This window comes from Miniopterus schreibersii, assembly GCF_964146895.1.
Source record: "Miniopterus schreibersii genome assembly, chromosome: 4".
In the NCBI taxonomy this organism is placed as follows: Eukaryota; Metazoa; Chordata; class Mammalia; order Chiroptera; family Miniopteridae; genus Miniopterus; species Miniopterus schreibersii.
This window is the reverse complement of record NC_138105.1, coordinates 39,075,436-39,086,561: the sequence shown is the minus strand read 5'-3', so window position 1 is coordinate 39,086,561 and position 11,126 is coordinate 39,075,436. Positions and strand designations below refer to the sequence as shown.

Below are 11,126 nucleotides of genomic sequence, written 5' to 3'. Positions count from 1 at the left end.
AAGGGCAAAATACACTGCTGGTGATGTAAAGGGCGGTCTGACAGAGAAGAGGGAGGCTTCTGTGACACCATTGCCCATGTTCCGTTGTGTAGAAAACAGAGAGAGCAGTAAACTTCATAGTCGATTGACTATTTTGATAGCAGAATCTTGACCCTTTCAATAATTATGTAGAATCTTAATTACTGATTTCCTTCCCTTTAATAGACAGGAAATGTTATACTATCAGGCCAGGGTAGAGCCAGTGAAAATAGAAAAAGTACTTCCGCATCCTTTCTCTGAAGGCGAAGAGAAGAAATCTCACAGTTAGGCATACAAATAAACTCACCAAGGCGGATTTGGAAAGGACCCATATCTATTATGCTTGGCAAAATTTAATCATTCACCATCAATTCAAATCGTCTCTTGATAATTTGTCAAATTATCTTTAATCTTTTACGTGCTTTTGTTGGTACATTCTATATAGTATAGTGGTTAAGTGTTCAAGCTTTGGAGCCAGGCAGCCTGGACTCATATCCTATAATTACCTAACTGTGAGACAGTGGGCAAGTTACTTGGCCTCTCTTCTATTGTTTCATCATACATGAAATGGGTACAACAACAGTACTCTTCTCATAGAAGTAGTGTGAGGATGAAAGAGCCACCGAATCTCTACCACTACCACCAGCACCTCATTCATCATGATCATCATCACAGTGACTGTGCATACAATTTGCTTTGCAGTGCTTTCTCTACTGAATACTTTTCTTCTCTAGGTTCCTAATTTCTCAACATACTATCATCATTCTCCAGTCACAGATCAGTGAAATTGAAGAGTTAATTTTAAACTAGCCTACATGCTTACTAAGTTCTTCATCTTACAGTTTTTTATCATGCTATTTATTTTGCTTTTAATGATTTATATCCCCAAATATTGTAACCTGTTAGAACTCTTTTAAGGCCATATCAACTGTGTCTTGAGGCCTTCTCTATTCCTTTTTCCTATTCCTCTGTGTTAGAGGAATCGGTGTATACTCTGTTTGCACATACAGTATTTTTCCCATCATTGTATCTCTTATATTCTCTTGTATCTTATCACCACCAGGATACAAAGTTTTGAGGTCAGAGACCATGTTACCTTATATCTGTATTATCTATACATCCATTACATAATAGGTTCTTAACTAGTGAGATTATTTAATAAAAATATTTGTGAAGATGAATAACTTTAGATTTTGAAAAATTATTTTCTAGATTAAATATAAGACACCTCAACCTGTAGGAGAAGTATATTTTACAGAAACGTTTGATAGTGGAAGGTTGGCTAGGTGAGTATTCATTCAAGAGAATGTTTTCCTTGACTTGCTTAGTTTTTTTGAAATTATTGGTTATTGGCCTGTGAAAATTGCCCCTACTATGGAACTATTAAAAAATGCTAAAGTGCTTTATTTGACAATGTAAACCAATACCTTAACACATTTTTGTTATTGGTAGAAATGTTTAATTTGAATAGCTATTCATTTATATAAACAAATTATGAATGTAAAGTAAAAATGTATAACATTTCTTCATCCTTTAGGACATATATTAATAATCTAATTTCACATGACGAATTCAATTTACTCTTCCATCCTAAATAATGGTAAAACAATAAGAGTTATTACCTCTTGATTATTATATGCCAGACACTGTCCTAAGTAGGTAGGTAAGTACTATATCTTGTTTTATAGGTGAGGAAACTGAGACTTAGTGTATCTTACCCCTGACCATACAGCTAATAAATTGCAAATTGCAAATTTGATGTATCTCTAGTCTTGCAGTATGATGTATAGGCGTCTTTATATAGCCTCTAAGTGTTTATTTTGGAGTGAGAAGCAACTGTTGGGTATTCTTTTGTGTTTTTAATGTGCATTGTATCTATAAATTGCTGGTTAGATTTTTAATGCTATACATTTGCTTTTACCTTTATTTATAGGTGGGTCTTATCAAAAGCAAAGAAAGATGATACAGGCACAGAGACTTCCATGTATAATGGTAAAATATTTATTTAAATATTCAATATAACTAGTATGACCCAAAGTTTACTAGCTTTTGAAATTATATTTCTATGAAATATGTATATGGAGCCTCAGTCTTTACAATAGGACATTAAGTCTTTTATCTTGTCTCCTTTCCAGGGACTCCTTTTTGGGAGTCCTGGGTAATCCACACTTAAGCTACCAATATCAGATTTCCTTGCAGGACTATTTAGTGTTCACAGTAGTTAATGATAGCTTCTGTCAAGTGCCACTTGAGTAAGATTCATTTTCCTATTTTCAGGAGTAAGCAAATCTGCCTAAAACATTTGGTGCTGGGATACAGGGTTTGCCCTGGAAGTAGATTTATTTAAAATTTTCAGATTAAGTTGTTAATAAAAGTACAATAGGTGTTTAATAAATACCAATCCTTTAAGTGACCGACTTTCAGGATGTCTTATAAAACCATATAAATTCTTTTTTGAAATTTTATTTACATCAGATTTTATATTATCTGATATTGTCTACATTTGGGTAAATGATTGATTAATAGAAAGTTATTGTTTATTTGAACTTGGGAAAAACCTCTTGTCATTGAGGAGTAATTATTTTGTGACAAGTTTTCTAAAATTAAAGTGCTAGATGGTATCTTTTTCATAGCTAATAAGTGCCTGTGCATAATTGCAAAAGAGGCAACATAGTTTTAAAAATCTTTTATTATAAATATCCTTAAAATTCTAAAGATAAAAGTGTTACTTCTTAAAACAAGACCTTTTTGTTTTGGTCAAACCACAAGTTAATAGTGATAATTTATCATCTTTTTTAGAAAACCATAATATAACCAAATTAGAGGGAGAAAGGGAAAAGAAACTTGAAAACTTTCAAAAGCATTTTTAAAAGCCCAATAAAGTCTGCACAATGATAGACCAAAACACCTTTCTCTGATTGATATAATTGGTTCAGATTCTTGCACTGTGGGTTTTTTAAGAAAGAAAAATGTAATATAGAAAGTATTTGTGAGTCTAAAATGCCTGTTAATGTCTCAAGTTGGCACAATACTGGAAAGTAGCCAATTTTTATTAAATTGCGTGTTTTTGGAATAGGCAGTCCTACAATTTTCAAAACTAGAACAAATTAATATAAGTTGGTTATTTTCCTTCCTAAAAAGAGAAAAGGAGAAAATTCTAATGTACAACGATAGGGCTGCAAGTATTGTATGAAGCCCATGATCTAATTTCAGGAGCTTCCTGACCTTAAACACGGGAAATTCCGGCTCAGAGAGGGCCTAAGGCAGCTTTGCAGTAGTTCAGCTTAGTGCTTATCCAGTGCTTGCTACTCTCTTGGCCAAAAAAGTTCTGAGAGTTGATTGGCTTAATCTGGGAAGGGCAACTACAATTTGTGTTCATTGAGCATACAATTTACAAAATAAAATTTAAATCCCCACAATAACTTCTGCAAAGTAAGAAAAATAACTATTGAATACCATGTATTTCAAAATAAGACTGAGGAAACTGCACATTTTGTGTTAAAGATGTTCTCTGTGCCATATGTAATTTTAACATATCCCATTTTAAAAATACAATGTTTGAGACAAAGCATATTTTGTAATTTCATTGATTAAAAAGAGAAGTCCAAAAACTAAGCCAGCTTTAGAAGGGCTTTAATCAGATACTGTAGTGTTTGTTATTTATTGGTTTCCACAATTTCAGCTAAGAAAATGAAACCATTCTCTGGTACGAGGAAAAGGAGTATGCACACATACAGTTGCAGATATTATTTCCTGATTTTAAAATTTGCTTTATTTTTCCCAAATCAGCCTTCATGGAAAAATTCTATTGGTCACTACTGCTGATAAATAATTTTAAGTCAGTGTTTTGGTTGTAGTTTAATTGGCTCTGCTTTATATTTTAGGAAGATGGGAAATAGAAGAACTGAAAGAAAACCGAGTACCTGGTGACAGAGGACTGGTGTTGAAATCCAGAGCAAAGCATCATGCAATATCTGCTACATTAGCAAAACCCTTCATTTTTGCTACTAAACCTTTGATAATTCAGTAAGTTTTGTTATGGTTTTACATATCTTCTGAAATTTATATTAGTTTTATATACTTTGGCTTCTGAATATAGCTATAATGGTTATAAAATGGGATAAAACTCCAGATTTCCTTTTTCATTTTTACTTACTTAAACACACAATGCATGTATACACACACAAACACCCGAGGGTTTTAAGTGAAAAGCAGGTTAATTTAAAAATAGACATGGTGATTGAGTCTAGACATAATAGGGTAACTAAGCTATATTTACATTTATAGATACAATTTACAAACTGTTCTTCCTTGTTCTTAGCTTTTTATGGAACTCTTTGTTCCTTAAACCACCTATAATAAAACTATATCTCTTTTTATATTATTTTACCTAAAATAGTGAATGTGTATATTTAATTCACATTGCGCACCATTTATTTTACTTTATAGTCCTCAAAGACATAAATTTCTTTGCCAGCTACTGCTTAAAATAAAAATATTGCTGAGGCTCTGAGGAAAAGAAACGGTCCTTGATTTTTGAAATGAAGAACAAAACCAAACCTTTCTTCTGATCATAAGGGAAGCTAACATTTTGAGCACTTATTTGCCCATCACTGTGCATGCTGCTGTTAATCATCATGATGGTCCTTGTGGTATGTGTGGGCAGTGTATCCATATGAGAGATGAGCAAAATAGAGACATAGAGCTTAAATAACCTGCCTCTACCCTCGGTGTCACTGGAGTAAGAGGCAGAATCAAGAATAAGTCTCTGGTCTTTTTGATTCAAAGTATATGCTTGTCACCGTATTGTAGACCTCTTGAGTAATAAAGCAGAGTAGAAAATAGAAAGGGAAATCACCACAATCTGACAACTCAGTCACTTAAAATGGTACTGTATTTCCTGTTCTTTTCAATATAGAATATATACACTAACTGGGTTCACACTGTCAAAGTTTTGTATGCTGGGTTTTTTTTTACTTTATTGTCACTAAAGTTTCTTCAGAAAGATTTTAAATAGTCCATTAAAATTACCACTAGTTCTTGTTACTTTTCTAGTTTTCACCTTTTTTTATATTTATTAAATCAAATCATAATCTCTTGGGTTTTCAGTGTTTTTCACTTATAGCCATTTCCTCATTGATTTATGTCATTTATAATTCATCACTTTATCAAAATTCTCTTCTAAATACTGTTTAATATGTCTGTCTCATTGCCTAAACAAGACTATTGCCTTGATTTTTTTTCTGAGAAATACTCGGTGTTGTAAATCCATGAAGACTCTCGTGTCAGTTTGCTTCTTTAGCTGTTATACTATATTTCTCATATCTCCTAGCTGTTAAAGTCTGAAATATTCCAGGTTATTAAGATTATGAAGTTTCTTTGCTGGAGCTATTTAATTAAATGTACAATTATTTACATGGTTAGGTATAATTGAACTAAAAGAAAAATTAGTAGTGAACTGGATATCTAAGATCATTAGCAGTTTCTTAGATACCTGTTGCTGTAGCTGTGGTCCTCGTAGTCTTTGTTTTTCAGTCTATTAAGAAATATGTATAGTGTATACCTTATCTGAATTTGAAGTTTTCTATTATAGTTTTAGTTAAAGTATTTTATTCTTAAGTCAGCAGTTTTGAAAAAATTATTTCAAAAATTAGTTGGTTTTTTAATAATTGATAATCATTCTCTTTTAATATTTTAAGGATACACATAGAAAAGAAGCATTTCTGTTTATTCTGCCTAGGTTGTGGATATGCTTATTATGGGCTTTCTGGCAATTAAAACGTTTATGTTTGAATGAACGGAGAGTGATATATTAGATTTTGAAGAACAATTAGAAAGTTTTACTTATCAGCAGTGTGATTTTTCCCTTTATTTAGATATGAAGTAAATTTTCAAGATGGTATTGATTGTGGAGGTGCATACATTAAACTTCTAACAGACACTGATGATTTGAATCTGGTATGATATTTTAATGTTAATAAGTATTAAAGTTAATAGGTATTTTAAGGAGTAATTGATAAAACTGAAATATCTATCTTCAACTGAAATTGAAAAGAACCCTGAAAATCTTTACCCAACATGAGTTTATGTGGCTTTTGCAGTGTGTCTTCAAGTTCCATGCGTAGCCATATTACTTGATGGCGTCCATTTCTGTAATCTTTAGCAACATAAAAACACTTGCCATGTCTATAAATAAGAAATATCATAGTGCTTATAAATGTCATTAAAAGATCAGCTTAGGGTTATTTTCTTTACAAAATGATAATCATAAATTTGTTCAGAGAAATAAAACAGAGCAAAGCAGTGAAAAGAAATGATCAAAGAACTAAATAAAAAAGGTGGCTAGTTCAGGACTTGGCAGCCCACAAAAAATAACAAACTGTTTTCACAATGAAGCAGCTTATATGAGGCCCATTTGGAGACATTTCTTACAGCATTCTCCTTCAGGAGGGTGTGTCAGGGTTTTTGCATACAACAGAAGTATGATGTATGAGATGGTGAGATACTTGTCAGAATACATGGCTCTGCATGGGAATTGTGGATTAAATGCAGGTTCATGTACCATTATTAGGATCAAGTACAGGGGAGACTATATGTAGTAAATGTGCAAGCTGTTGTTTTAGGTATTACCAGGTGACAGTCACCTGAATGTATAATGACAATAAGAAACGCTAATGCCAAGTATTTTTTTTTATGTTTTTATTGATTTTAGAGAGAGAGAGGAAGGGAGAGGGATAGAGAGAAACATGGATGAGAGATAAACATTGATCGGCTGCCTCCTGCATGCCCCCTACTGGGGATTGAGCCTGAAACCCAGACATATGCCCTGACTGGGAATCGAACCGGTGACTTCCTGGTTCATGAGTCCAAATTCAACTGCACAGCCACACCAGACTGGCCCACGTATTTTTTTAAGCACTTTATATGATTAACTTAGTTAATCCTTAGAGAGACCTTATAAGATAGGTACTGTTATTATCTCCATTCTTCAGAGGTGATGAAACAAAATTACAGAGAGGTTAAGAAATTTGCCCAGGGCCACATGCAGTTAAATTAAGGGGCAGTGGTAAGATTTGAAGCCCAGCATCTGACTCTAGATCCCATGCTCATAACCAGTAGGCCATGTCAAGTGAGAAATTACTAGCAGTAGAACAGTAGTAAAAACAGTCTCTGTGTCTGTTTTTGTGTCTGAATTTCTCTTCACTCTGTGCTAGAGGGTCATTTCCTAGTGTATTCGTAGTAATGGATAATCATTGTAGTCTTAAGGTCATAAGTATGATTTTCTCTATGCTTAGTTTTATTAATAAAATATTAGTAATACAGATTTATATAAAGTAATTAAAGCTTATTATGATGTTGCTAGGGTGGTTTTAGCTTCCCTCCTACATCTTTATGAAGGAAGTAGTGTAGTGTATGCTTTAAAAAAAAAAATCTGTTTTGAAATAAAATTTGTCATTTTTCCACATCCCTTATTGTCACTTGTGTAAAATAATTCTTTGGTGAATTAGCATTTAATACATTTTTGTAAGCTCTACCCAATTGGATAGAATAGAGAAATTCATTAAATATTCTAATTCTGAACTAATCCCATCACTCATCTCTCTTTGAAGGAAAACTTTCATGATAAAACATCCTATACCATTATGTTTGGACCAGATAAATGTGGAGAAGATTATAAACTTCATTTTATCTTCAGACATAAACATCCAAAAACTGGAGTTTTTGAAGAGAAGCATGCCAAACCTCCAGAAGTAGACCTTAAAAAGTTCTTTACAGACAGGAAGACTCATCTTTATACCCTTGGTATATCTTTTTAACTCATTCATTCAAAAATATTTGCTGACTACTGACATTTTCATGGCAAGTGCTTTGGGAAAACAAACATGGATCCTATCCTACCCTTAAAGAGTTTTTATCTTTTTAGGGAAATAAAACAGACATAATTCTAGTGTAAGTAGAAAGTAAAGTACCATTTGAGGGGCACAGATGAGGTAGCCACAAGTTCAAAGGCAATATCACTTTTCAGTTTGGTGACTGAGGATACCTAGTGAAGGAGATTGTATTCAAACTAGTCTTGAAGTATCAATAGGATATGGAAGATAGGAGGCGAAAAGGATATTTTAGGCACTATGACATTAGTGGTGCTGTAAGAATAGAAAACTGGAAATCAGATCAAAGAGGAAGAAGTCTGTAAGGCCAAGCTGAAAAGCTTAGACTCTGTTTTACAGGCTGTTGTGATTATTGGTAAGTCCTACCTCGCAGTGGCTGAAAGGGAAAGCATTGAGCAACCATGTATTAACATACTTTACTTTATGTAAATAGGAGTTTGCATAGATGTTGAGGGGGTGGAACGTTACAAGGGATTGTTCCTCCTCTTCCCAAGAACATATGGGTACAGAGCCGTGGTCTGCCCAGGATTACGTAAAATCACAGCATGTCAGAACCCAACAGGACAACTCCATCTAAGACTAAAGGATTCCAGCTTTCCTCCCAAAGACTGCTGTTGCAGACATATTCATTTGGTCTACCAAGGCAATGACCAGTTTCATTTTTAATGGCAGCATTGACATCAAAGGCCGTATATGAAATTGGAAAATAGTATTGGACATCTTGGGGAACATAAATTGTAGAAATCATGCAAAATTATAACTAAGATCAAATGAATTTAATCAGACTTTACTGTACAAACCTGGTCAGAAGCAATTTGATAGTATATATTAAAGGCCATGAGAGATTAACGTCCTTTGAAATCACAATTCCACTTTCAATAATTTATCCAAATGACATGTGTGAAAATATACTATAAATTAAAGCAACCCAAGTGTTAGAGTAGGATTTTCTATATAATACAACACAATAACTGTGAAATGTTTAGCAAGAAGAAAACAATGCTTATAATATTAAAATGGGGAAAGAAAACAAGAATCAAATTGGAGGCACATCATGGTGGCCACTAGGCAAAGTATTCAAACACATAGAAAAAGACTAAAAAAAAAAAAACCAAACTGAAATTGTCATTAATCATCTCATGTGTACCAGGCTCTATGCTGCACACTTTGTTTAGAACCATCATGTGAGGGGAGCAGTTTCTCTCTATTTTGCCTTAATTTAGCTTGAGGAACTTGCTCTGGGAAGCAATAGCAATAACTGATAGGAAGTGAAATTCAAGTCTGACTCTTAAACATTTTTATTCTATACATAAAAACATTATTGTGCTAAGATTGAGTGACTTTTTTCTTTAGGAAAAAACCCTCTGAAATACTGTTACATTTTTATAATGCTGTTCTGTAGTTGTTCTAAGAACCTTACAGAATACCTTAAATATTTAGCTTTATAATCCAATGCCTTTTATTGTAGATTCATTTAAAATATTTAATACAGCTTTCTAAGTGGAAATTGTTTTTGTCCAAAGATTTTGGACAAAGATGGTTTTTCACATAATGCCTATTTGCTGTGTGCTTTTTTGTTTTAACTGTAATTTTAAAAAATCAATTTCAGTTGTGAAATTTATTCAGAAAACATTCTTTACAAGATTTTTCTTGGGAAATACATTTTTTTGAATAGGAAGGATCTAGTTAGTACTTTTGCTTTTAAGGTCTTACTCTTACCTTGAATTTTTTCCTTTGTTGTAGTAATATGTGTTATAATCGCAGCTATTAATAGAAGAGGAAATGGTGGAGAAAAAGGAGGAGAAAGTACTGAGTGTGTGTTTGCATTATTTGAGTTTGTGTATGAATTGCAGTACTTGAGTTTGATATAACTTGGCACTGTTGTGACTGGGCTCTTTGGAGACAGGCTGTACTTCAGAACTGTTTCTTCAGGAAGCCTTGGCCCATTTAACTAGGTGAGTCAGGAGGATCCTGACATTTGTTGGCAGCTCCTACTTCCTTAGCTTATTGAAAGCAAATGTTAGGCAGCTATTTTCATCTATCATTCTTGCCAAAGATATAAACTTTACCCAGTGACCCCCTTCCATGTTTACAGAAGGAGGAGAGAGCTTCTCTCTTGTCATTACAGAGGATAGGGGAGTTCTTTATGAAATTTTCGGCACAGGGACTTTAGAAAGCTAGAGTTTACCTCAACATACTGATACATATAAGCTTGAATAATTGCAATCGTCCTTAAGCTATTTTACACAGTCTATGAGTCATTGAATGTGAAATGCCAATAAACTTTAAGGATTTCTAGGAAATGATAGTATAGTAATTGATGTTAATTTCCTAGATTGGGGTTATGTAGGAGAATGTCCTCATTTAATATACATTAAAACATTCAAGAATGATGTCTACGAGATCAGCAACTTACTCTTAAGTGGTTCAGGAAAAAATAAAATTTTTCATAGTGTACTTACACCTTTTAAAGTTTGAGGTTGTTTCAGAAAATTATTTTAAAATACAGAAGAAGATTGTGTTGTATTCTGTAACTATAAGAGTGAAGCTGACTGGAGTGAGTCCCAAATTGAGCTAGCTATTCAATATTTTTTTTAATTTGAGAAGTAATGGAGCATTTTATTAAATGATTATTGTTACTTAAAACTTTATCTTTGATTTTAGAAACCACTAAATCTAGTGATTTCAGCATATCTTAATTTACTGCATTGCTCTATTTCTGGTCAAGAGAAAATTTTACCCATGAAGTTTAGGGTAGTTTTATTATTTAGAAGATTATTTTTTAAATGTCTATCAATATGACTATAATATATTTAAATTGGTCCTTAGTGATGAATCCAGATGACACATTTGAAGTATTAATTGATCAAATAGTTGTAAACAAAGGAAGCCTACTAGAGGACGTGGCTCCTTCTATCAATCCTCCCAAAGAAATTGAAGATCTCAGTGATGAAAAACCTGACGACTGGGATGAAAGAGCAAAAATCCCTGATCTTTCTGCCACCAAACCAGACGACTGGTAAGCAAAGAGTTTGGCAGTAAAGTATTATTTGGCATAATTAAGTAATGGCACAAGACATCGAAGTGAAGTTTACTACTAATGAGACACATTCTTTTAAACATCAGAACTACTTATTTTATTTTGGGTGAAGTACTTTCCTAAAATGGATTTTGTACTTCCCTGTTTTTTAATTATCTTAATTTTCAATTTAACGTAAT

General features: G+C 33.1%; 1 protein-coding gene across 2 annotated transcripts in view; it reads left to right on the top strand.

The window, feature by feature from the left end:
- The window catches only part of CLGN (calmegin), a 28,196-nt gene that overhangs the window by 8,647 nt on the left and 8,423 nt on the right, over positions 1 to 11,126 (top strand). For both annotated transcript variants that reach the window (XM_081136983.1, XM_081136984.1), the window contains exons 3-8: positions 1,231 to 1,304; positions 1,952 to 2,010; positions 3,903 to 4,044; positions 5,895 to 5,976; positions 7,629 to 7,821; positions 10,737 to 10,926. In XM_081136983.1, coding sequence (XP_080993109.1) covers positions 1,231 to 1,304; positions 1,952 to 2,010; positions 3,903 to 4,044; positions 5,895 to 5,976; positions 7,629 to 7,821; positions 10,737 to 10,926 — 740 coding nt within the window. The remainder of the gene's footprint in view (positions 1 to 1,230; positions 1,305 to 1,951; positions 2,011 to 3,902; positions 4,045 to 5,894; positions 5,977 to 7,628; positions 7,822 to 10,736; positions 10,927 to 11,126) is intronic.